We start from the raw sequence: 27897 nt of genomic DNA on the forward strand, positions 1-27897 counted from the left end.
GTGTTTGAAGAAGTCTCTTGGTGCCATTTTCCAACATTTGCTCACTTTCATGTCTCTGTCACATTTGGTAGCTCTCACAGACTTTTTCATTAGACCTGTGGTCAGTGATTTTTGACGTTACTGTTGTAATTGTTCAGGAGGCACCATGAACAGTTCCCATATAAGACAACAAACTCAATTGATTAATGTATGTGTTCTGACTGCTCCACCAGCAGACACCTCTGTCTCCTTTCCTCTCCTTGAGCCACCTTATACCCTGAGATACAGCAACACTGAAATTAGGCCAGTCAATAACCGTACCATGGCTTCTTAGTACTTTACTGAAAGGAAGAATCACACATCTCACTCAAAGTCAAGAGTTAGAAATGATTAAGTTTAGTGAGGAAGGCAAGTCAAAAGCCAAGATAGGCCAAAAGGTAGGCCTCTTGCACCAAAGAGCCAAACTATAAATGCAAAAGATAAGTTCTTGAAGGAAATTAAAAGTGCTACACCAGGGCACCTGGGTGGGTCAGTCAATGAAGCATCTGCCTTCAACTCAGGTCATAATCCCAGGGTTCTGGGATCAAGTCCCACATCAGGCTCCCTGCTTCTCCCCCTCCCTGTGCTGCCCCCCCTGCTTGTGCTCCCTCCCTCTCTCTCTGTCAAATAAATAAAATCTTTAAAAATAGCTAAAATAAAAGTGCTACAGCAGTGAACACAAATGATAAGAAAGCAAACCAGCTACAGGATTCCCTTATGCCAAAGCCTAATCCAGAGCAAGGCCCTAACTCTCCTTGATTCTGTAAAGGCTGAAAGAGGTGAGGAAGCTACAGGTGAAAAGTTTGAAGCTAGCAGAGTTTGGTTGATGCATTTTAAGGAAAGAAGTCTCCATGGCATAAAAGTGCCTGGTGAAGTGACAAGTGCTGATGGAGAAGCTCCCGAGTAATCCAGAAGATCTAGCCAAGATCATTCCTGAAGTTGGCTACACTGAATAGCAGATATTTAATGTGGATGGAATAGCCTTTTGGAAGAAGATGCCATCTAGGGCTTTCATAGCTGGAGATGAAGAGTCCCATGTCTAGCTTCAAAGGATGGGATGACTCTAGTTAGGGACTGATGGCAGCTAGTGACTACGTTCAAAAAAATGCTGGGGCCCATAAGAATTATGCTAAATCTGCTCTGCCTGTGTTCCATCAGGATAGAACACCCCAACTATTTACGTGGTATACTGAATATTTTAAACCCATTGTTGAGATCTACTGTTCAGGAAAAAAAGATCCCTTTCAAAGTATTACTGCTCATTGACAATACTCACCCAAGAGGTCTACTATACAGCGGGGTTAGCATTTACATACCTGCATACAATATCCATTCTGCAGCCCATGGATCAAGGAGTAATTTTAATTTTCAAGTCTTAGTATTTTTGAAATACATTTTGTAAGGTTCTAGCTACCATAGATGGTGATTCAGCTGACAGATCTGGGCAAAGTAAACCAAAAACCTTCTGGAAAGGATTCACTTTTCTGGATGCCAGTAAGAACATTTATGATTCATGGGGAGAGGTCAAAATATCAACATGAACAGGAGTTTGGAAGACATTGATTTCAACCCTCATGCATGACTTAAAGATGTTGAAGACTTCAGTGGAGGAAGTAGTAACTGCAGATGTGGTGGAAGTAGCAGGAGAACTAAAAGTGAAGTCTGGAGATGGAACTGAACTGCTACAATCTCATAATGAAACTTTTTAATGTTTGCGGGGTTACTTATGGATGAGCAAAAACAAGTGGTCTCTTGAGATGGAATCTGTTCCTAGTGAGGATAATGTGAAGATTGTTGAAGTGATAACAAAGGATTTATACTATTACATAAATTTAGTTGATAAAGCGGCAGAGTTTGAAGTTTGATTCGTTTTGAAAGTTCAACACTAATAATAAAAGTTCTACACTGAGTAAATGCTGTCAATACGGAGAAATTGTGCATGAAAGGAAGAGCCAATCAGTGGAGTCAATCGATGCAGCAGATTTCATTTTCATTTTATTTGAAGTTATTGCCACAGCCACCCCACCCTTCAGCAACCACCACCATGATCAGTCAGCAGCCTTCAACATCAAGACAAGACCCTCCACCAGCAAAAAGATTATAAGCTCAGATGATGATTAGCACTTTTTAATAATAAAGTATTAAAGGTATGTACATTGTATTTTTAGATATAATGCAACTGTGCACTTTTATAGTGTAAACATAATTTTTTTTTTTTACCTGGGAAAACAAAATTATTTGACTCTGTATTGCAGTATTCACTTGATTGCAGTAGTCTGGGACCCAACCTTCAGTGTCTCCAAGGTGTGCCTGTACTAAGTGGTCTGGCTTAGGTAGAAATTTGATTTAAAATCATTAATGTATCTTCTTTTTCTCTCATAGGTTCAACCCAATTTCATGCTGGCATGAGAAGATAATCCTTTAAAACATGAATCAAAGTGATTTTAAACAGATTGCCTTTTGTAAATCAGTCATTCTTTTGTGCTTTTGTATTGTGGATATTCAGCGGGACCAATAAGAACACAGCTTATGATTGTATACAGATCCCTTGCCAGCACATGAAAACAAACTGGAATTTGTACATATTAGCATGTGTATGTATTCATGCACAATAATCATTAAATTACATGTATATTTGTGGAATGCTAATTTAAATGATTAAATTATAAACCTTGTGTATTTATCGGATGGGTGAAAAGATTAAACTTTTGCGCATTATGATACTGCTGAATGTGTAGCTTGAGGTGTCCTGCACTTTTCTTATAAGGCTACTGAATTACATGTTTCTGCCCTAATATATTTGCTACTGGTGATGAAGACAGATACTATCACTTGTAGAGACCTATTTTTGTATAATGGTAGAAGTTTTGAATTTTATGGGGTATTTTGTCAAGTACTGAAATAAAAATGACTTCACCATTTTAACCACACTGTATTTGAACCTTTTTGTGGGGAACCTCCTTTTTATTTTTTTTTTTTTTTGAACCTTCATTTTTAACTGAACTGTAGTGCTTGGTGTATGTCTTAGTTCATTCAGGCTGCTGTAAGCAAATAACCATAGACTAGATGACTTATAACAGAAATTAACTTCTCACACTTCTGGAGGCTGGGAAGTCCAAAACCAAGGTGCCAGTAGATTTGATGTCCAGTAAGAGCCTGCCTCGTGTTTCATAGACTACCATCTTCTTGCTCTGTCATCACATGGCAGAAGGGACAGGGGAGCTATCTGAGGTCTGTTATAAGGACATTAATCCCATTCATGAGACATCTGCCTCCTTGACCTTATCACTTCCCAATGGCCCCACTTACAAATACCAACAAATTGAGGATTGAATTTCAACGTAAGAATTTGGTGGGGAGATATGGACACAAACAGTCAGTGGCAGTGCAGATGATCTCATTATCTCAAATATGTGTATTTTGAGATTTAGAAAGTTTTTCTAATTTTAGATACTATTGGGATTTTTCTCTCTCTCCCTTAAGGAAGTTTTCTGGATAACTCTATGTCAACTTTACATCTACTTATATTGTTTTTTAAAAGCTATGTTGATATTTTCATGAGTAGTCTATAATTGCCCAATTATGTTTAGTGTTACTTGTGTCCAAAGGTGTGTCTTCACAAAGCCATGCCTAGTAGGATGATGCAGAAATCATTTAACTGATAGAATCTTAAATTTATTAAGCATAATGCTAAATCCAGCAGAATTAAGCAGTATTCTTGCTGTCCAAGCCAATTTCCAGATTGGGAAGCTCTCATAGAGATAATGTAAATCTCAGCTTTGCTGAACCAGGATCCTCCCTGAAATATGGCATCTCACTAAAACAGCAAGGAGAGTAGTATTGAATGCTTATTATATCCTGAGGATTTTGTCTTACCCCTGGACAGTCTGTGATCTTATACCAACAAACAGGCTATGGTAACAAGTCTACATTCTCGAAGATTTCAAATTAACTAATTTTTCCATATGAAAGCAGCTGGGTTCTAAATAAGAGTTCCAGAAATAACAAATGTATTCCAAAGCATTTAGTTGAGTAGGACCTTTTTTTTTTTTTTTTAAGATTTTATTTTTTTATTGGAGAGAGAGACAGTGAGAGAGAGCATGAACGAGGAGAAGGTCAGAGAGAGAAGCAGACTCCCCATGGAGCTGGGAGTCCAATGCTGGACTCGATCCCGGGACTCCAGGATCATGACCTGAGCCGAAGGCAGTCGTCCAACCAACTGAGCCACCCAGGCGTCCCGAGTAGGACCTTTTTTAGTGAGCACAGCTTGCCATTCAAGGCCCTTCTGCTATGAAAGAGAATGGAGAAGGTGGTAGATGCACAGATGTCCCATTATCTAACCATCAGCCCTCCTTATGACATCAGGCTTCTGCATTCCACAACTTATCAGTGCTTTATCAGTCATGAGTCAGTGGTTTAAAATGAAGTCTGTTCAAAGCCAAACTATGGAAAGAGCCCAGATGAATGGATAAAGATACGGTGTGTGTATATATACACAATGGAATATTATGCAGCCACCAAAAAATGAAATATTGCCATTTCCAAAAACATGGATGGAACTAGAGGGTATTATACTAAGCAAAATAAGTCAATCATCAAAGAGACAATTATCCTGTTATCTCACCAATACGTGGAATTTGAGGAACAAGGCAGAGGATCATAGGGGAAGAGGAAAAAATGAAACGACAAAACCAGAGAGGGAGACAAACCATAAGAGACTCTTAATCTCAGGAAACAAACTGAGGGTTGCTGGAGTGGAGGGAGGTGGAAGGGATGGGGTGGCTGCGTGATGGACATTGGGGAAGGTAGGTGTTGTGGTGAGCACTGTGTATTGTGTAAGATTGATGAATTATAGACCTGTGCCCCTGAAACAAATAATACATTATTTGTTAATAATTTCAAAAAGTTGTCTATTCAAGTCTAAAACAAATTACTCGCTAAGCACAGACTAGCCTTACTCAGGGTTTAAACATTCTTTGTGCCATGAACCTCTCAAGTGTCTCCTTGGAAACTACGGGTCCCTTCTCAGAATAGTGCTTTTAAACACATATGTTTAAAAGAGTTGTGAAGGAAACCAATTACATAGAAATAGTACATTTTTAGAAATAAGAATCTAGCAGTTGATCTAATAACTATCATAACTTTAAAATAGTGATGGAAGTAAAAGACATTTCAGGAGATCTGAAACATCTTTATGTGATATGGAAAATCAGTGATTTTTGTTCTCAAAATCCTGGGTACTGCTAAGGCTCATATAGTTTTTTGCTTCATAAATACTAAATCACAGTTTAAAATTAGTACAAAGATGGATTTTTTTTCCCCATCCAAGTTCCTAGATTCCTGAATTCTACTCACTGAAGCACACCACTTTATAATTAGTGAATAGACTATATCTTTTTTTGTCAGAGATAATGTGAAAATCTCTAAACGCAGAGATTTTTTTTTTTTTGTTGCCTTCACAAATAGTTTAACACAACCCTTCTAGCATCTTCCCCTTGTACATAAGGGAAGATAGTTTGGCCTCATCCAGCAAAAACAGATCATGTGGTCAAATTACAACAAATATATAGTCAGGTCCCCAGTTACACTTTGAGTTGATTCTTGAACACAGGCTGCACACAGTGCAGCCAATGATACTACTCCCAAAGACCCTATACTCCATGCTACCTTAAAGCCAGAGTTACTACTCTCAGATTTTATATATATATTTTTTAAAGATTTTTAACCTAAATTAAGTTTTAGTAAACAGAACTAATAACTGAAACGTCCCTAATTAGATTCTGGAGAGGAAGCAGGAAACACTGAGAGCCAAAGAGAACAGAAACTATTCCTTAAGGACTTTATTTTGGGCTTTCACATTTATGTCACCATGTGGAACCAGATGGAAATTTATCAGATAAACAAATATATAGCATTTAGTAGTTAGATTAAGATACTTGTGCATTCTTTAGAACTATTATTTTTTAGGAAACATAATTACTAAGTCATCGTCAGATCTGTTTGTTTCCTGGAGACAATGCTTCTTCCAGTTAAAATTTCAAAGGACATTTTTCTACAGCATAGCTCCACCACGCTGGGTATCATACCAAAACAACTGATGAGATTCTTTTTTATCAAAGGCTTTACATGGGAGTTCCTTATCCATCCATCCTCACTCACACACACAAACATTACTCAGTAAATAAATAACCTGAGTTTCCAAGTATCTCCCTGGGCCTCTGGGCTTTTTTCTACTTGCAGATCTAAGATGTAAATACCCCAAATCTACTTTCCAAGAGCTATGTTTGTTAAGATTAATACCTGGACACTGTGTTTAGAATCTGTCAATTACCAAGATCCCCCTAAATAATTTCATACTAGTGAATTTGATTTCCTTAATAGCCATCATAAAACTATTAGGAAATATACGAAATGCCATTAGATTTGATGGAACCATTCAGTTAAGAAAATATAAAAACTAAGTTAATCTAGTTGTCCTTTAAAATTCAAAGAATACACCAGGAGTTGTTTCGTAAACTTCATTCTCTTCAAATGCTTTTGCGGTTTACAGTGATGTTTCACATGTTAGTTCCTTGTGGCCTTTTTCATTTTGATCTTCGTTTGTATCGGATAACTGGGTTTTCAGGGGTGTGAATCATGGTTGTATAATTCACAGTGGGAAAATATCCATCAATGAGATCAAATTCATATAAACGAAGCATAGTGGACCAAATTGTCTTGATCTGAACGTAGGCAAAATTCTCCCCAATACAACGATGACGTCCTGTTAAAAAAAGGAAAATTTTTTAAGAATCAATTGAAATTCTTTTTCCCATCTTTTCTCCTGGAGTGATAAATTTGTTTACACTTTGGAGGGATAGCAGATATAGAGATTATATTATATAGGGGAAAGATGACATATTCTTTTCACATAAAAGAAGAATATAAAAAAATAGTTAATAAAAATCTCAGATTTTCAAGGTTTCTTTTTTAAGGGAAACAGTACTTGGATGATTATATAATGACTCTTCTAATAGCTTTTTTCTTTGAAATGTCACATCTAAGTTTAAATATATGTAAGATTTGAAATCTATGATGACAATCTATTTTGGAAATACACTAGAATATTCTTAGCTTCTGTCCCAAGACAGCCCTAATTAAAAGTCAATCAAAACTTTAAATGCCAGGGGCAACCTGGCTGGCCAATCAGGGGAGTGTGTGCAATTCTTGGTCTCAGGGTTGTGAGTTTGAGCCCCATACTGGGCGTAGAGATTACTTAAAAATACAGTCTTTAAAAAAACACTTTAAATGCCATTTCAAAAGAACAATGGGAGAAAAAGGGATTTAATAAATCAAAATAGTAACACATACCAAGATCAAAATTTAAAAGGTTATATACACATAAAAACTGAAAAATTGATTCAAAAACACATGGATTAAAAAATACTAATTCAAAAGGATACATGCACCCCAATGTTTATGACATTACCTACAGTAGCCAAATTATGGAAATAGCCCAAGTATCTATAAACATGAACGGATAAAGGTGTGGTACATATATACAATGGAATATTACACAGTCATAAAAAATGAAATCCTGGGGCGCCTGGGTGGCTCAGTGGGTTAAAGCCTCTGCCTTCGGCTCAGGTCATGGTCTCAGGGTCCTGGGATCGAGCCCCTCCTTGGGCTCTCTGCTCCACGGGCAGCCTGCTTCCTCCTCTGCCTGCCTCTCTGCCTACCTGTGATCTCTGTCAAATAAATAAAATTTTTTTAAAAAGAGAGAATGAAATCCTGCCATTTGCAACAATATGGATGGAGCTAAAAACTATTATGCTAAGCAAAGTAAGTCAGAGAAAGAAAAATGCCATCGGATTGCACTCCTGGAATTAAAGAACAAAGGAGCAAAGGGGAAAAAGAGGCAAACCAAGAAACAGACTCTTTACTATAGAGAACAAACTAAAGGTTATCAGAATGGAGGTGGGGGGGCGTGATTAAGGCATGCACTTGTAATGAGCACCGGGTGTTGTATGGAAGTGTTGAGTCACTATATTATACCCCTAAAACTAGTATTACACTGTATGTTAACTAAGTGGAATTCAAATGAGACCATTTTTTTTTAAATGCATATAGAAATGCAAAGGAGGACCGAGGATATCCAGAGCAGTCTTGGGGAAAAAAAAATAAAAAGTCGGAAGACTTAAACTGACTTCAAATCTGACTTCAATACTAAAGGGACAACAGCTGTGATACTGTGGTTTATAATAAATATTTGCTCCTTCTCCCATCCTTAGCACAGAGCTCCTCAAACACCTTGGAATTTCTTAAGAGCAAAGAGCAGTAAAAGAAAAAGACTTTTGTTATTCAAAACAAGCTCCTTTCAACCACACCTGGGTTTGTAAATGGGGGACTTCTAGAAATCCCCTCAGAGTAGGGCCTAGCAGCCAGGGGAACCAACCATGTGCTTAAAGGGTTAGAACTTAGAGCCCTAACTCCTGACCTCCAGGACAGAAAAGGGGCTGGAGGTTGAATTAATCACCAAAGATTTAATCAATCATGCCTACATAATGAAGCCTCACCCCTATAGTATGGAGGACTGAGAGCTGTATTCAGAGAGCTTTCCAGAGCAGTGAACCTATGGTCTCCATAGGGTGGAGACGGTGGGCATGTGGCATTCCCAGAAGGCATGGAAGCTCTGTGCCCCTTTCCCCATACCTTGCCCTATGTATCTCCTCAATAAGCTGTTCCTGAGTTGTATCCCCCCCGCTTTGTAATAAACTGTTAATCCAGTAAATAAACTGTTTTCTGGGTTCTGTGAGCCATTTTAAGAAGCTGTGGCACCCCAAAGAGGAGACCAAGAAAACTCTGATTTATAGCTCAGCAGTCAGAAGAACAGGAGACAAACTGGACTCGCAACTGGTATCTGAAGTAATGGAGGGCAAGGGGGAGTCTTGTGGGACTACGCCCTTAACCTCTGGGGTCTGTGATTACCCCAGGTGAATAGTGTCAGAACTGAGTCGAACTGCAGGACACCCAGTGGGTGTCCATAGAAAATTAGTGTGGGAAAAACACCCAAACGTTTAGTGGCCAGAAATGTTGTTAGAAGTAGAGTGTAGAGTAGAAAGTGGGGTTCTTTTTCTTTCACAGCAACCAACCAAAACAATGTGGTCCTGGACAGGGCTCAACAAACAGAACAATAAAACACAGCAAAGGGTGAAGACATACTTTTATGGTTATTTGATTATCAGCAAAGGCAGTAAATAAAGCAAGCCAAGGATGAAAAAGTTTTTTTAACATATGGTATGGGAATAACTGTATCTAACATTAAAAAAAGGGGAGGTGGTGCCTGTGCGGGCTCAGTGGGTTAAGCATCTATCTTCGGCTCAGGTCATGATCCTGGGGTCCTGGGATAGAGCTCGCATCAGGTTCCCTATTCAGTGTGGAGCCTGCTTCTCCCTATCCCTCTGCCCCCAAGCCCCAGTGTATACTCTCTTGCTTGCTTTCTCAAATAAGTAAAATCTTTTTTAAAACGACAAACCAAAAAACCTTCAATTTCTGTCTCACACCAACTCAAAAACTAATTCCAGGTGATCATAGACCTAAACATAATGCTACGGCAATCAAAAAAATTTTTTAAGATTTTATTTATTAGAGCATGAGAGAGAGCAGACAGCACAAGCAGCGGGGGTTGGAGGGGAACAGAGGGAAAGGGAGAAGCAGACTCTCCACTGAGCAGGGAGCCCCAAACAGGGCTTGATCCCAGGACCCTTAGATCATGACCTGAGCCAAAGGCACACAGGTGCCCCAAACCATCATATTTAATAGGGAATAATAGAGGAGAATGTCTTCATAGCTTGGGGCCAGGCAAAGGTTTTTAGACAGGACTGGGAAACAATAACAATTTTAAAAATCAGATTTGATTGAGGTTATTCATTTGTCAAAACAATGAATACTGACTTAAATATTTCACTGTAAAATCTTACATCAAAACTAGAATACTGAAGTGTAGTTTATTATATACTTGCTGAAAAACAAGAGTGACAATATACTGATGTATATATAGTTTACTTTAAAATGCACTTGATAAGTAAATCAAGTGATGGACAGATATGTGATAAAACAAGTATAAGTAAAATGTCAGTGGCAGAATCGAGATAATGGGTATATGAATGTTCAATATAAAATTCTTTTGACTTTGCTTTGAAATTTTTATTAAAATGTCAGGGGAATTTTAATAATAGGAAATATAATTCATGTATTTTTAAAAGGTTATATATAAAAGCCAGAGAGACAAACTTAATAAAAGATGATATCAGAAATATTTAGGCCAGAAATGACTAATGCCTTCCAATCTCTCCAGCCTACCAGAACCTCATAAAGTAGTGAGCTCAGTAACAAAAGATGGCTTTTCAGGGAATACAAAAAGATCAAATTACTGGAATTGAAAAAAGCATTGTTAAGCCTTGGTTTCCATTTCTGAAAAATGAATGACAGTCCCCATTCTTCATAGTGTGGTTGTGAAGATTAAATAGAGGAAAAATTTTAAAATGCATATTACTAGCACAGTGCTGCATGGCCCATAAATGCACTTACTTCGAGGAGCCCTATTTAAGAAGAGTGTTTACAAACCATTCCATATGCAAATACAACATCTAAGGAGAGGGTTGGCTTACTCACAGGAAGATTAAAGGACTATTTTTAATAGAAGGAAATTAGAAGTACCCAAACTATGAATTAATAGAAAAATGGATAAATTCTGATGATTCACAAAGATAATATGACAATGAATAAGCTACATGCTACATTCACCAACACAGAAAAAATTACACAATTACAGAGTCATGATTAAAGAAACTGGGACACGTTTAACATGATGATCATATGGGGTAGAACACTGTCACCCCAAAATTCATATCTACTCAGAAATCAGACTTTGCAGATATAATTAGTTACAATGAAGTCATACCAGGTTAGGATGAACCCTGAATCCAATGCTGGTGTGTCCTTCAAAGAAAGCCATGCACAGATTCAGAGATACACCCACAGGGCAGATGGCCAAGGGAAGACAGGCAGTGATGAGAGCAATATAGCTACAAGCCAAGGAATGCCAAAGATGGCCAAGAGCCTCCAGAAGTTTGGGACAAGCAAGGAAAGACTGTCCCCTGGAGCCAACAGGAAGAGTAAGGCCCTGCCAACATCTTAATTTCAGACTTCCAGCCCCCAGAAATGTGGAAGAAGAAATGTCTATTGTTTTAAATCATCCAGTTTGTGGGAGGTACAGTAGCCCTAGGAAACTAGCACAATGGTGAAAAATTTGAGGGAACATTATATCCTATATTGAGATAGATCAAAGATATACAGTATAACTTCAGAGAAAACAACTAGGGGATGTTTTAAACACAATGGGATGTTTAAAGGAAACATTACAATTTTTTTTTTTTTTAAGTAGGCTCAACACCCAACATGGGGGCCTGAACTCATGACCCTGAGACCAAGAGTCACATGCTCTACCAACTGAGCCAGCCAAGTGCCCCCAGATTACAGATTTAATGTTAAGTTTTTAAAAATGGAATCTGTTCAAAGAACAAAATGAGCTGCCACAGAAGGTAACTGAGCAATCTATTACCTAAAAAAGTTCAAGCGCAGTCCAGGCAATTAGCAGTTTAGAAATGACTCCTGTTTGGGGCAGATTTGGGGCCACAGAACTAATGCCCCTTCCAACTGTTTGAACAATCTACGACTCTTTCATATGTGATGTTATATACCATATTATTAAATTTATTTATTAAAGTTATAAGATCTGAAGTTCCTAAAGTACTTTCTACTTCCCTTAACATATGGAGACAGTGTGACCAATGACAAAAAAAAGTTGTGCCACTTCAAATCTCTTTGGAAAGGCTAAACAAGAAGTCATAAAACGTAGTTTAATCTGTCCAGTACCAGTGAAGAGAGAGATTATCGCAGGAACAAAGGTCTGCCTGCATAATTTAAGGATCGTAACTGAAATGCATAAACTTGCAAACCTATGCAAGACCTGCCCAAATTTAAAGACCATTTTATCCTAAGGATACAGACAGAGCACCAAAAAGTTGACTAACAATCCAGAAAAGCTTCAATTTTAATAAGACTGCTTTTGCTCTTTTCTGAAACACTGATAATCTCTTACAATGTTTAGCCTGAAATAATTGCCCAAATGGTGTGCTAATTCCCGTGGCTCTTTAAAATTCACAAAGAGCTTTAAATACTGTTATAAGGGAGAACAGGGTGTACTATAAAAATTAAACCTGAAGAAACTAAATTGGTCAGAAGGTAACAGGGCATTATACAAGGATTCACTGAGCTATTTCCTTTAGAACAAAGAAAATACTTTTTCCAATTTGGCAAAGATGATACTCCTACAAATGTTGACAGGAATGTCCCTATGAGGAAAAGATGTTTATAAATAAAATTCATATGGATTATTTTTACCGACATAAATATATTATCAGAACAAACATTTCAAATGTAAAATGGTATCTTACCAGCTCCAAATGGCACATAAGCAAACTTCTCTCCTGATGCTGGATTGTCCTGTAAGTAGCGATCAGGATTAAAGTCCAGGCGTTCTACCCATGAGTCTTTAAGTCTCTGATTGACAGTGGGAGAGACACACACCTGATGTCCTGGAGGAATGGTATACCCTGCCACAGTCTACAAATGAAACCAACACACTTCATTAGATAATATAAGAACTATTTTACCAAATAACCAGACTATTATGTAATAAAGCATTAACACATGTAATACACATATATTTTTAAAACTAGCTAGATGATAGGCCAGGTAAAAATTATTTTCACTCAAGATGATTTCCAAGTGACCCAACACTGGGCTGAAAACTTTAAAAAGCCGTAATACCTCAGAGGTAGCAGAGGGATATCAAGGAGCCTTTCACAATCCGATCTGTATATTTCCACACTACCAGAATTTTTTTTTTTCACACTACCAGAATTTTTAACAAAAGAAGCTTTTTTAAAAATCAGGGGGGAAAAATATACTACCATTTTGAAAACCCTAATTGTCGGGGCACCTCGGTGGCTCAGTCGTTAAACGTCTGCCTTCGGCTCAGGTCATGATCCCAGGGTCCTGGGATCAAGCCCTGCATTGATCAGGCTCCCTGCTCAGCAGAAAGCCTGCTTTTGCCTCTCCCAATCCCTCTCCTGCTTGTGTCCCCTCCCTTGCTCTCTCTCTCTCTGTGTCAAATAAATAAATAAAATCTTTTAAAAAAAACAAAAACCAAAAAACCCTAATTGTTAAATAAAAATGCAGGGAACAGATTAGCATGTATACTCTCTAATTACATAAAATTATCTATATAATCAGAATATGTAATTATATATTAGAACATAAAAAACTGAAATTATATGGGAATGATTATCCTTTTATAATTTAAAAAATTCTCTTTGGGGGCGCCTGGGTGGCTCAGTGGGTTAAGGCCTCTGCCTTCGGCTCGGGTCATAATCTCAGGGTCCTGGGATCGAGCCCCACATCGACTCTCTGTTCAGTGGGGAGCCTACTTCCCTCTCTTTCTCTGCCTGCCTCTCTGCCTACTTGGGATCTCTGTCCGTCAAATAAATAAATAAATAAATCTTTTTAAAAAATTCTCTTTGCTGTTATATTTTTCTTCTTTTTGATCAATTAAACAGGAATGGAAAGGGAAATCTAACCAAGAGACTCACCTGAGGAGTTTTGGCCATTCTCATCATGGTCATTATAGGAGGTCGAAGTCTTAATGTTTCTTTTATACAGCGATCAAGTAAATTTAGATCCTTCAGCTAAAAAGGGAAAACATTTCCCGAGTTTTAGAAATATCTTAATTTACTTCAGCAGTATGTGTTTAAATTTCTGGGTTAAAATAAAATAGATTATATTGCGGTAGAAGTGCACAGGTAACTGGTTCAGTATCTGAGATTATCTCATTCTGTCATTATCCATGATCAACAAGGGAAAGAGGCCAGGATACCATCAGTATAAGCTGTAATCACTGAAGAATGGCACAGTAAGGGGCTGCAAAAATCCACTTGTCTAAAAAATGAAAACACTAGCAAAAATCACGCTACCACATGTATGAAACCTGAAACATGCTAAGTGAAAGAAGCCAGTCACAAAAGACCACATATTGTATAATCCCATTTATATGAGAATGTCCAGGGTACGGCAAATCTATACAGACAAAAAGTAGATTAGTGGTAGCCAGGGGTAGGGGAAATGGAGCATTTGACTGCTTTCAAATTGGATACCAGTTTTCTTTTGGTAGTGATTTAAATGTCCTAAAATTGTGATGGTTTTCACAATTCTGAATATATCAAAAAATAGCAAGTTATATACTCTAAATGGCCTGATTCTATATTATGTAAATTATGTATCAATTATTATTTTAAAAGTTACAAAATCAGGAATGAAAGACCCATCACTCCTGACCTTACAGAAATAGAAAGGATTCTAAGAGAATACTATAATAACTGTAAACCAATGAATTAGGTAACCTAGAAGAAAATGGACACATTCCTAGAAGGACAAAACCAGACTCAAGAAGAAACAAAATGTATGAATAGATGTATAACACATAATCAACTTCCCACAAAGAAAAGCACAGACTCCAATGGCTTTACTGGTGAATTCTAACCAAACATGTAAGAAGGATTATTAATCTTCACAAACTCTTCCAAAAAAATAAAAGGGGAGGGAACACTGGTAAACTCATTCTGAGACCAGCATTTCTCCATGCACCAAAACCTGTCAAAGACCTCATAATAAAACTACACATCAATATTCTGTATGAACACAGATGCAAAAATCCTCAACAAAATACTAGCAAACTGAATCCAATGTTAAGACATTTCACAGAGGTGTGTGGGGAATTTTCTAAAAGAAACTAAGCAATTTAATCTATAGTAAATAGAATATATCAAATTGTCCCCTTAAAAACTAGCCATTCATTATATACTGCAGTCACAAAGCAATGAAAGGAAAAATGCAACAAACCTGGTCATAAGTTAAAGGAGGGAGATGTTCTCCACAGACTGTTTTCTGTTCTAAATAACATTTCTCTTGAAGTGTTTTGTCTCTGGCCAAAAAGAAGCCCATCCAGGCACTAGTAGTTGAGGATGTGTGCTGGCCAGCAAGGAGCAGTCCAATAAGCATGCCCGCCACTTCGTCATCTGTCAAAGGACGCCCATCCCTGTGGAAGGAGTCACACACAAATTTAACAGTTCGGCAGACCCACTTCATGCTCCACATTTAAATAAAGGGTCATAGTGAGTAAGTTTTTCAGGTGTAATAGTCTTGCATTTGCCCATCACAAATGAGAATTCTTTCCCTTGAGGGGAAAGAGACAGACAATAGAAAAGTATGATTTTCATTACAAAAGATGTTACTGTGGTTTGTCAATAGATGTTTCCCCTTGTGTGGTTGGTCCTCAGGCTCCAGGAAGGCGATGGGATCCCAAGAATTCGTGTCTCATCCATTTAACAAGCCCAAGGCTCACAGCTACGAATTTTGTCAACATCACTACTTTTTAACTGGACATATTATTTAACTTTGTTTTAATATGCAATTTCCTGCTTCGGCTTAACATGTGATCCAAACAGCACTTACTTGTAAGTAGAATCTAGTAAAGTTTGGAGAATGTCATCAATTTTTTCTTCTGACTGTCTGCGCTTCTGGATTGCTTTATAGAAAATATTCTTGATCTCTCGATGAGCTCTGTCCCTACGTCTGCAATTCAAAGACAAAAATGACTAAAAAAATAATGTCATACTTCCTGGCATCAGATTCATTTTGGAAAATAACCAGGACCTCGCTTAATAGCAACCTTATTTAACTAATTTAAATGACTCTAATAAAACAACTGATTAAAAAAAACTCAGAACCAAAAGAAAAAGAGAAGCTATAAAAATCTCATACTGTTAGAAATTTCTAGGATCCTTAAAGGCAAGAAATGTGTCCTAACATATATATCCCTGATTGCTAATATACTTCCTGTGTTCTAACACAAGGTCTAAAACAAGACTTATGATTATTACTTTAGAACCATTTTCCAGTTTAACAGAAGAACACTCCTTTAAATTAACGAAATTCCAATTTTAACCAAATTAATTTTTTAAAAAGATGGAGAGTCATTCTGGTTTTTCTGTAGGAGTCAGAATTTAAATAAACCTAAGATTTATTTAGGATGATCTAAATCTAGGATTTAGAACACGACTACAGTATACAGGATTTGATTCTACTTTGATCTTCTGAGACAACATGGTTTTATAGGGGCAAAAATACTAGTATAGTCAGAAAACAAACTTCAGGTCCCCAAATCTTAACCTTTAAAGTAGAGTGCTCATGTTTGAGAAAGTTAATCACCCACTTTGACCTCCTGTGAGGTAGACGCTCTTAGCCTCACTTCACAGGCAGCTGCATGTTACACACAGCCAGAAAGCAGTGGAGCTGAAATTTAAAACCAGGCAACCTGACTACCTAGCCTCTACCTAGCTTCTTAAAACCAGGCAATCTGACTACCTAGCTGACTGCCTAAGGCTTCCAATAAAAACAGCCGCTCCGCTGTGTTTGTAAGACTGTTACTGAGGATCTGCTGAGACAATGTGGGAAGATGTTTCCCAATATGAACATAGCAGTGCCAGAAAAACAGAAGGCCTGTTTTAAGAAAGGGAATGGAATAATTTGGTTAAATCATTTGGTTCAGATAAGACAGAGAAAGACTGGGCTAAAGTGGGAAAGGTCTATCATACCAAGCTCAGGCATTTCTGACTTCATCTAGGAAATAGAAAAGGGAAAAATGGCTTGTTGCACGTTCCTGGAGACCCCACTACAGGTTACGGATGAAAACATTTTAAAAACTGCAAAGCTCCTTACAAATATAAGGTTTTACAAGTTCCAAAGAATTCCAGAGAATCTCTCCTGGCTTTCCCTTTTTCTCCCCCTCTTTAACCTGAAACTGTACAAAACTATGTAGCAGAAGCAGAAAAAGGGAGTGCCAGTTTAACTCCTCCCATCTCTCACCTGAACAGAAAAGAATCAACAGGTATAGAAAGCCCACTAATATGCAAGACACTAAACTATATGTCAAGTCCTATAAGCAGTATTTCTTTGTATCAGATGGTCCCCGCCTTTAAGGAAATCACAGTATAGTTTTGAGAAAAGCACTACTACTTCAAAACAAAGAAATTTCACAACAGACTATAAAAACTATAAAATGCTCATATTTTCAAATAAGTGCATAGAGGGGTGTATCACTGTTAGGTAGAGCCCAGAGACCTTTCTGAGTAGATGAGATTTGTGAGAGAAGTAGGTTTTAAATGAGAACAGCTAGACAACACATGACCTCTTATAAACTGAAACTGAGCTTAAATGAGCTCACTACATAAAGAAAACCTGTCTTGAATTCTTACAGAAGAAGGGAGCTCATAATCTCCCCTAATTTGTCTGTTTTATGTTTATTTTTTTATCTTGGTGAATGCAAAGCATACCAACACTGCAGCATTTCTACAGTTAAATAAGCAAGTACGGCGTCTTTATCCATACCTGAAACTAGGCAAAGGGAGCCAGCCTGGCAGCAGCCAGGCCGCATGGCTAAAACCTCCATCCAGATCTGCATACAGCTGTGCCACTTTCTCATTGAGTTGACTTCTGATTTCCTTTCCATGTAAACAATGGCTAGCTGTTAAAATTATGAGCTCAGAAAGAGCCTCAAACAAATCTAGAGGGAAAAAGATCATTCCCATTACTATTGCCAAATAGTCTTTTGAAATTTTCACTTTCTTAGAGATGTAAAAGTATTACAAAGGAAAACTATGAACACAAACTCAAGAACCAACAATATCCTGTTTGTATCTTCAAAAAAAAAAAAAAAAAAAAAGCCTACAGACAGACATGGACACAACAAAGAGAGGCAAGAAACTCATGGTGGGAAGCATCTCTGTACAGCCAAAACGGAAGCCACAAAGGCATCCCTGGACCTCACTCATGACTCTTCAACTTGAAAAGATAAATTGAAGATAAAAAAGAATACAGTGAGGGGCACCTAGCTGGCTCAGTTGATAGAGCGTGTGATTTTTTATCTCGGAGTCATGAGCTTGAGCCTTGCACTGGGTGTAGAGATTACTTAAAAATAAAAATTTTTAAAAAATGAATAAATTTACAGGAATTCCAAGTACTTCCTTCCAATAAAGTTACAGGAGTTCGAAGGTCAAAAGCAATTAGACCAGGACTAAAATTTGAGGTCTTGCCTATATATGTAAGAAAACTGTAGCTAATCATCAGTTGGTATATCCCAAACTGGAGACAGATACGTCAGGGAAGCACATTTGGATGACATTTAAAAATCGTAAAAATCACCCAATGCCTTGTTCTTTAATTCTGTGTTTACCAAATGAACTTCCAATTATCACTTGGCTTTGCAGTTAGATTTGCCAATGAAGGTTAGCAAATTCTGGTGTTCTTAGTGCTATAACTTTGTCTCACTTATACTTATTAAGTTGGCCATTTTGGTTTATACATCAGCTTCTTCTATTGTTAGAAATATATCACATCAGCTTCAGGTGGCTTAAAAACAAAATGAAGTTTCTGGACCATTTAAAAACTGAAGACCACACCCAAAATATGGAGACCCACACAGAGGTCTTGATGCCCAGTGAGGCAGATGTTGCTTCCTTACGTGGGGTGGGAATTTTCTCTGAGAGGAACACTTACTGTCCAATATAAATAATGGATTCACATAAGTATCCAAAGAAGATCAAGTTATACTCATTATATGCTATACATAATGCAAGAAAGCATATAATAACATTTGGTGATAGAGTAAGCCTACGTATTTAAATTTACTCTTTTCATTAAATAAGTCATTCCCATACAATATCAGATAGATAGGGTATGACATACAAAATTAAATCATTTAGACTTTTACTTGCTCGTGCTGGGTTAAAAAAAGTTATTTTTACTTTTTGTCTTAAAATGACCTTGCAGAAAGTTTTACGTTCAGTTTATTTCAAAATTTAACCATGACTCGTATTTGTACAAATACATGGATGTTAATTAACCCATTCTAAGGTTTTTGATAGGTGAACAGCAATAATCACTTCCTCTCAGGTCTTTTTAACTCTGTGGTTATCAAAACATATTCATTCCAATAATCTGAGTGGTTTTTACATATGCTGCAGATGGTTTTTCATTATACACACACACATTTCTAGTCATAAAAAAAAGTAGAAATACTAGGACAAATGCAAAACCAAAACAGTTTGCTTACTTTTTTCTCCACTTTCTCCCCAACTCTGGAAGTATTCCTTTGTTTCTTTCTCAATTATAGAAACATGCTGTCTAAAGTGGGCTATGTTAAGGCCACTTTTTAACATTTTCTTCTGCTCCAAAAAAACCTTCAAAATATTAACAGTATAATACCAAGCATTAAAACACAATTTTGTTTTATCAGAAGATTCATTTGGGTTATTATAACTCGAAGAAAACAATATTCTAAAAAAAGATATTGAAGTAAAAATAATAAAAGATTTTTTAAAACTACACCAGACATGGATCTGAAGTAACACACACAGAGATACCTGCTATGCAGGCCCTCAACTAATGATAAATTAGGAATCCCACTGCCTTTCCTTCCTACATACGCATTTTCCCACTCCTGACCCGAGGGCTTCCCTTTCCTATCCTGTTAGGTTCTAGCATCCCAACCCAACCCAGATACCAACACAAGTCCCCAAAGGTTCATTATGTTCCCATATCATTTTTATCCTACTTCATATATTTTCCCATTCCATTCCCAAACAACCACCATTCTTCTCACTATCTTCCAGAAGTTTAACGAGAATTTCAATATAGTCTGACTGAAATAAATTCACACTGAGACACCAATGGTTTTAAACCATTGGGACATTTCTATTTTAAGAATCTGATCATCAGTGTGAAAAAATGAGTAGATATATTTGACCAGAGGGATTTTCTAGGGTTCTTGCATTTGGCCTTGAGGAGCCATTCATTCCCCCGCACCTCGCTCATCCCCAGAAATAACACTTCATGTCAACTCTTAACCACTACACTAGGATACTAGGTCATGTGTGGTACAATCTCAGCCAGAGCCCACACCAAGCCACAGAGCCAATGATCTCATCTGTGTTTTGCATCAATTTGCACCACTTTAATATCTGACTTTAAGACGGGAAAAGAAATCACACCAACTTCTAAAGCCAACAATCTCTAGCTCAAAAGAGCGCATATGCTAGAGTTTCAGGCAGGAGTAGAGTCATGAGGCCCTTCCAATGAAATAATGAGATTTTCTTGTTACCCACTTGAATCAATCAATGCCCAAAGTTACCATCAATTCTCTTTCTTTGTACAGGCAACCTTTAAAATTGCTTAGCCCATGTCTGTAGCTATAAAACAATACCCATTCCTCATCAGTTACCCAGGCCTTTCCTTTTAAATGTCTCATTCTACAGATTTTTTTGAACCAAGGAATGTATTTCTACATTCTAAATGTACAATATTATATTATCAGCTGTAACTATTATATTACAGATTTGTCTTTCTTGAAGATACTGGCGTCACCTACTGGATTTGGCACATCATATGCAACTCCCTTCCCAAACACAGGTGTTGTCAGACGACTGTAGACATCTTCTGCATTCAGGTCCTCGTTTTTACTATTAAAAAGCAGTGCAGCAGCATCACTCCCCAGAAGATAAGTAAATGTCTTGCCCACCATGGTAAAACTAAATACAGGTCCATACTAAAGAAAGAAAAGTAGCCATAGTGATGATACTGAAAAATATGTACCCCTAAACTAAACACTAATTCATTAATTCACAAAACATTTTTAAAAATTAAAACACGCATAAACTTTAATGCAATTATTCACCCAGTCTTTGTGCAAATTTGTAATTATTTTCATCCAGTTGAAAGTAAAATACAAACTTTTTATTCTGCTTTTTTTCAGTTTCTACTGAAAATATTCTCTTTCCTTTACACAGATATAGTAATTTTAGGAATTATTCTTTCATTATTGGACATATGGATGATATGTCAGTTCTTTATTTATTATGGATAATTCTGCAATGAGTATCTCTGAGAATACAGACTTTTTCCCCCCTTGGATAAAGATAAATTCACAGGAGTCACCAAAGGTTATGACCTGTCCTATTGTGCTTGCTGTGTAAAGACATCCAAAGTTTATTTAGTTACCCAGTTTACTACTATCCCACCAACACTAAATGATTTCATTTTTAACTTTTTGTTAATCTGGTTGGGTGCTAAATGCTTTACCTTGAAGTTTTCTGATTATTAGTAAAGACCAGGCTCTGGGGATACAACTAAATCAAATAATCACATTAACAAATGTAAAAATGCAAATGTGACAAGTACTATTGGAAGGAAAGTAACTCCGTGAGGAGAGAACTGATAAAAGGGAGACCAAAGAGAGGAAAGGCCACCTGAGCTGAGGCTCAAAGGATGAGACACAAAGATCCTAACTGGGGGCGGCAGGCGCTGGGGAAGGACAAAATGAGATGAGAGCTGAGTCTGCAGGGCTGAGACTATATTATAGAGTCTCATAAGCCATATTAGGAAGAAGTTTTTTCTTACAAGCAATGGAAACCCATAGAAGATTTTAAACTGCATGGGAGGGACACACGGATATATGCATATTTTAAAAGAAAGATCCCTCTGGCTGCTATACGGAGGAGGGTGAAACAAGAGCAGAAAGAATGTCAGACGAGTTAGAGCCTATTGCAGGAACCTGATGATGAAAACCTGCCATGTGGTAATGATGGGGCAGTGCACACAGAAGCAGATGGATACTGAATTATTTTGAAGAGACAATTTGCAGACATCAATGGATTGAGAAAGGGAAGTATCAAGAATGAATCCTAGGCTTCTGGCAAACAGAAAAATGGTGAGAAGAGAAAACAAGACAACCAGGATTGGAGAGAGAAAAACCAAGGGTTAGCCTTCAGAAATGCTGGATTTCAGGCACCTGTGAGACAACTCAGGAAGAATCATGTGGGAGTTGGGACATCTAGGTCTGGAGCTGGAGAAGAGACCTTCACCAGAGACATTATTTGGGTGTCACCTAGCTATGTCTAGTAAGTGAAGCCACAGGTTAGAGATGAAATCACCTAGGAAAGACTAAAGGCCAAGGCCCAAACCTCCATGAATCCCATCAGTAAATGCCCAGGCATGAGCCCACTAATGAGTTAGAGAAAAAGCAGTCAGAGAAATAGAGGGGCAAATGAGAGAAGCCACATTTAAGAAGGAGGGAGTAGTCACCAGTGACAAATACAGCTGAGGGGTCAAGCTCATTAAACTAGGACGTGGAGCTCATTAGTGAAGGGGCTGACAGACTAAGGTAGACTGAGAGTAAGTAAACAGGACATTTTGGAAACAGTAAGTACAGAAAACTTGCTAATGGGGGAGGGGCATGAGAAGAGACCTGTAAGTCAAGAGAAGCTCTAGTCTTTTTAAATGAGTGACTTTTGAAAACTTTTCAGAGAAAATGGGAAAGATCCAGTTGAAGGCAGGCAGTCACTACACAAAGAAGAAATAACAGCATAAGGTTCCTGAGATCAAAGATGGATTGAGACTTTAACTTCCAAAAGGAAGCAAAATAGTATAAAATCAACATGATAGCCCCTGCTGGGCTCATAGCACAAGATTCTGGAGCCAGACTGCCAAGGTTCACATTCCAGGTCCTCTCCCTGTTAGCTATTGTGACCTTGGTCTACAGTCAGAGAACTTAACCTTTCTGTACTTCAGTTTCCCTCATTCATAAAATGGAAATAACAGAACCTATTATCAAGACTAAATATGTATCACCTTATCCATGATGTGTGTGTGTGTGTACAGAGAGATATATAAATAGATATATATAGATATTATAGATATATTAGGAAAGAGAGTGTTGGCCATAGTAAATTTACTTGTTTACTACTACTACTACTACTATTCCTACCACTATTATTATTACTATTATTATTATTATTAAAAGCACAGACTCAGAAATTAGACCATGTTTTATTATTATTATTAAAAGCACAGATTCAGAAATTAGACGATGTATAAATCCTGGCTTGGCCACTAGCCAGTGGTGAGCCCAAGAACAAATTATATAACCTGTTTCTCCGTTTTATCATCTATACAATGGATATACCTGAAAGGATTTTTGTGGAACTTCAGTCAGATAATCTATGTAAAGAACTTAGTAGTACAAAGTAAGTGTTTTATAATTAGTATAACAGGAAGAAAAGAGAATGATGTTTGAAAGTGGGAACATGAGAAATTTCTCTTTGGACGGTTTTACATGTCTAAAGAGGAGATAAAGTCATCTACTTTGATAGGAAGAATTAGGAGTTTAGAAAAGTGAAGGTTTGAATCATCATTGTGAGAAGTAGAAAGTATGCCAGACATACTTTGGCATAACACGACTGTTGAGCAGTGTTCAAAGTTTGCTCAGGTAGGGAATCATGAAGTCAGGAAGAAACTAATCTGGTGCGAGGAAGAAAAGAAAAAGAAAAATCCCCACAAGTTTGGGGTTTTACTACGTAAGCAAAATGAAAAGATCCAGGGTATGTATGGTATTGGCCACAGTGGCAGTGAAATGATGGACCACTGTCCCAAACTGAAAAACAAAGGAAAGTGAAGAAAAGAAGCTAACCGATCAGGAGAAAGTAAATGGGACAATGGACTGGAAAATCTAATAAGGTCAAAGAATGGTTCTAATGGAAGGAGCTGAAGAAGAAAGCCAGGAAAAGAAGTTGTGGTCTAAAACTAAAGTGTTTAAATTTATACTGTGGAGCTGAAAGAGTTAAGAGTGACAACAATTCACAATGGGACTGTGGGATAAATGGCTGAGTTGGTATTGGAAAGCTCACTAGAGAGAAGAGGAACAGAGGTCTGAGTGGCCATGGTACCCCTGTGGGTCATCCAAGTGAAACTGAAGTCACAGATGTATAGAACAGGTTAGAAAATTCCACAGGGGACGGGTTAAGAAAAAGAAGGATCGATCAGTATCAATTTTAACTATGATCAGTAAGTATAAAATTCAGGTGAGTGGTTTTTTTTTTTTAAAGTAGGCGAGTGGTTTTTAAATCACAGCTGCCAGAACTTTCCTCAGTGATGTCTCAAAGATCACCCAAGACACAGGAAAAGTTACAAGAGCCTCCAAGACCCCGCCAGCTTAAACAGGAACAGCTCCAATTTACCTGGTTTCCTATACTAAGATTACACTTTCTTTTTTTTTTTTTTTAAGATTTTATTTATTCATTTGACAGAGAGAGATCACAAGTAGACGGAGAGGCAGGCAGAGAGAGAGAGAGAGGGAAGCAGGCTCCAGCTCCCTGCAGAGCAGAGAGCCCGATGCGGGACTCGATCCCAGGACCCCGAGATCATGACCTGAGCTGAAGGCAGCGGCTTAACCCACTGAGCCACCCAGGCGCCCCTACACTTTCTCTTTTAATGTTCTGCCATTTTAAAAAAGTTTGAAAAGCACAAATTTCTTTTCCTATAATTATTTGGAAAACTTACCTTCTCATATGCATTTTCTAGGAATTCAATTGGACTTTTCCCAAATGCTATGGCATGTCCAAGGAATGGAATTGGAGAGAAAATGTATGGTGGACTTTTCTGCAAAAGAAGACAAAAAATTGCAGGTTCAGATTTCATTTTGAGATATCCTGTTTTTTGGGGTTTTTTTTTAAGACTTTATTTGACAATGAGAGACAGCAAGAGGGAACATAAGCAGAGTGGGACAGGGAGAAGCAGGCTTCCCACCAAGCAGGGAGCCCTATGGGGCTCGATCCCAGGACCCTGGGATCATGACGTGAGCCAAAGGCAGATGCTTAATGACTGAGCCACCCAGGCAGCCCAAGATAACCATTTTAGTTTTCTGACCAAACACATGAAATTTACCACTAATACTAATATGTTACCTAACTTAAAAACTGCCAAACTACAAATATCTTTGGAGAGTGGCCATAGTAAAAAGAACAGAAACTCAAAACATGGTATAAGTGACTAGACAAACACAAAGGTATTGTTAATTACACATGCTGAACACTGTCCAGAGTATGTCCAGTATTATTTATTGGTGGCTCTAGGTAACGTTCTTGACCATTAGCACCCCCCAACAACAACAAAAAAAAAAACAGGGAAATCAAACTGTATTGTCTTTACCACTACCACTCACAATTTTAGTTCCAGAATCTTGCCTAAAGAAGGCATAGAAAAAGACAAACAGTAACTTGAGGTATAGAAAGATGTGAAATGTTTAAGAGGAAACAGAACACATCTCATCCACTGATTTTATTTTATTTTTTAAGTAGTCTCCACACCCAGCATGGGGTCTAAACTCAGGACCCTGAGCTCAAGACCTGAGCTGAGATCAAGGACCAGATGCTTAATCAACTGAACCACCCAGCGCCCCTCATCCACTGATTTTAGAGTAGATCAGCACTAGCAGGAACTCCTTCTCACTCACTATAAAAGGTACTTTAGATACCCTGGGTTTTAAAAAACGACTTGGTCAAAAGTTCATACATTCCACTGTTTTAAAAGCTACTTGGTGTTGTTTGGTTAAGGATGCATTCATCAAATATATTAGGTAAGTATGAAGCTAGTGGTCAATAAAAACACTAAATTAAAGAAACTGACACTTCACGGCATCATAAGAAGGGACAATCCAGTCACTCCCACCCTACCAAACACGCCCCCCACCCCCATACAGATAGAAATCGCCATTAGGGGCAGTACTACAGCTCAAAGGATACTGACCCCACCAGGGCAGTCACCAAGATACCACCACCAAGGCTCTCAATGCTACAGCCGACACACTGGCCTCGGCCATTTGGGGCACCAGCACCTCAGCCAGCACAACCACCACTAAGACCATAAACGCGGCAAGCACGACGCCCACCAAGACCAGACACGCGGCCACCGCCAGAATCGCTACAGATTGCAGGACCCCCAGCACCAAAGCCAGCAAGACCAAGTAAGTCGCGACCACAAGCAGCAGAGGGAGCAGCCACTTCCCCGTCCCCAATGCTTCTGCCGCCGTCGCCCATCTGAGCACGGCTGCGGCCGCCACTCCCGCTAGCACTTTGGCCGTCTTTGTCCTCGTCCCGCTAGCCCTTAGACCACAGTGGTCGCTGAGTCCCCCCACCCGGATCCCCTAGGGTGCACGTACCACCCCCGCGGGCAGGGGGGCCAGGTGGCCGACTGCGAGGCGGAACAGGTAGACTAGGCCAAGCGTGAAGGCGCAGGCGATCAGCAGCATGGACAGGAGGTTCCCGCCGGTCACCCGCTCCATCGCCTGCCCCAGCACAGACCCGCCCGCCTGCAGTAAACCCAGCAACACCATCCTGACCGCCGCAGCAGCCACTACAATTCTCCAGAGACGCTGGAGGCCGAGGTCGCCACCGCTCCTGCGACTCGATGAAGCGAGTAAAGCCGGTAGATGGGCGTCCGGAGGCGGCCCCGGCCCCCAGGTCTCCTACTAAACCCAGTCCCACCCCCTACTATCGGCTCCCACGCGCGCCACCCTGTGCGTCACAGAACGGGGCGGGCCTGATGCTAACCACGCCCCCAAGTAGGTCTTAATATGGCCGAGGTCTCCTTACGCCGGGAGAGAGGTCCTGAAAAAAGCAGGCTGCACTTATGGGATGAATGGTACAAAGACAGAAGAGAACGAAAGCTAAAGAGACGGTCACCCCCTGAGAATCACGGGCCACCTGAGCCTGCGTGCCCGGGGTGCGGCACCACGATAAAGCGCCGGGAAAGGGCAGGCGGAGGGATCTCAGAGCGGGGTTTGCTGAGGGACGGCAGCGCCGGCGGCGCGCTCTGTGATTGCTCAGCTCGCGCGTGAGGTGATCTCAGCTTATGTGGCGTCAGCCGGGCGGGTGGCTTGAGCACCGCCCTTGGCCTGGGCAAGCGACCCGCTGCAACCGAGCTTTTCAGGGCCCGCGTCCTGAGGTACTGGAGAGACAGCCAACAAGCTCGGGAAAAGGGATATTGTGAAAGAGGCCGTCTACACACTGAAGGGTGGGGCGATGAGGTCAGTCCCATGCCACCCCAATTAAGACCAGTCTGACAGGTATTAATATATGGCATAACGATAACAAAACTTAGCTGCTGTCTGGATTATACGGAAGCAGGTTTTCCGAAACAAATTTGTATATTTTAGGCCAACGCGACGTATTGGAGGCAGCCCTCTGTCCAGAAAGATTTTAAGGCGGAACTTCAGTCCCTTGGCCACCCGCTCCTGTGGTCTCGAACAAGCATGTATATATCACGACCACCACATTTAATTCCCGTCCTCTGTCACTCTCACGAGCTCCCGACCATCCTCATGTATTTACTCAGCCACTATGAGGAGCTAGGTGTTGTGCAACGTTGGCGCTGGGGATACAGCAGTGAAAGAGAACTGCAGGGCCCTCAGGGAGGGAGCAGGAGTATCTAATTACCTGCTCAACACCTCCACCTAAATGCCTTTCATCTCTTTGTCGGGAAATCCCGACCTGGATTTCCCTCCTCCTACCCCGCTGCCAACCTGCTCCTCCTATGAGGCCCATGTAGTATGGGCACCACTATGCGTCCCATTGCCCTCCTCCATTCCTCATATTTAATCAATCACCACATCTTATAATTCCACCACTTTGAATGTTTCTCCACTCACCACGACCTTAAGTCAGGTCTCCTTGCTGTCTGCATTGCAAAAGTACCCTACCTGGTACTTGTCCATTCTTGTCCTTAATCTGTCCTCCCCACTGTTGCCGTTTCTTGTATCTCCAAAAAATGTTGCAATCATCTCTGTAGGTTTCCTCTATTAGAAAATGAACTTGAGAGTAGGGATCATGCCTT

General features: G+C 39.2%; 2 protein-coding genes across 9 annotated transcripts in view; one reads left to right on the plus strand and one right to left on the minus strand.

Moving 5' to 3' along the window:
• The window catches only part of AKAP9 (A-kinase anchoring protein 9), a 194641-nt gene extending 191698 nt beyond the window's left edge, over window positions 1-2943 (plus strand). For all 8 annotated transcript variants that reach the window (XM_013047838.2, XM_013047840.2, XM_013047842.2 and 5 more), the window contains one exon: window positions 2401-2943. In XM_013047838.2, the coding sequence (XP_012903292.1) occupies window positions 2401-2435 (35 nt within the window). In that variant the 3' untranslated portion in view covers window positions 2436-2943. The remainder of the gene's footprint in view (window positions 1-2400) is intronic.
• A 2900-nt stretch (window positions 2944-5843) lies between these two features.
• On the minus strand, window positions 5844-26573 carry LOC101671415 (lanosterol 14-alpha demethylase). Its single transcript, XM_004776438.3, has 10 exons — window positions 26225-26573; window positions 24568-24666; window positions 20603-20779; window positions 19289-19415; window positions 17566-17740; window positions 15631-15750; window positions 15019-15214; window positions 13713-13808; window positions 12516-12684; window positions 5844-6781 (listed from the first exon to the last, which is right to left on the minus strand). Exons 1-10 carry the CDS (start codon window positions 26396-26398, stop codon window positions 6603-6605), a joined length of 1512 nt encoding a protein of 503 aa, XP_004776495.1. The 5' UTR covers window positions 26399-26573; the 3' UTR covers window positions 5844-6602.
• Window positions 26574-27897: the final 1324 nt, after the last annotated feature.

This window comes from Mustela putorius, unplaced genomic scaffold (assembly GCF_011764305.1).
Source record: "Mustela putorius furo isolate JIRA1106 unplaced genomic scaffold, ASM1176430v1.1 tig00003845_pilon_pilon_pilon, whole genome shotgun sequence".
NCBI lineage: Eukaryota > Metazoa > Chordata > Mammalia > Carnivora > Mustelidae > Mustela > Mustela putorius.

Bases quoted from the DNA above. Each gene is read 5' to 3' on its own strand.
- LOC101671415 (XM_004776438.3), bottom strand. From the start codon at position 26,398: ATGGTGTTGCTGGGTTTACTGCAGGCGGGCGGGTCTGTGCTGGGGCAG. The intron at 19,416-20,602 runs GTAGGTGACGCC...AATATTTTGAAG, and splicing joins CATATGATGTGCCAAATCCA to GTTTTTTTGGAGCAGAAGAA. The intron at 6,782-12,515 runs GTAAGATACCAT...TTTTTTTAACAG, and splicing joins TTATGTGCCATTTGGAGCTG to GACGTCATCGTTGTATTGGG.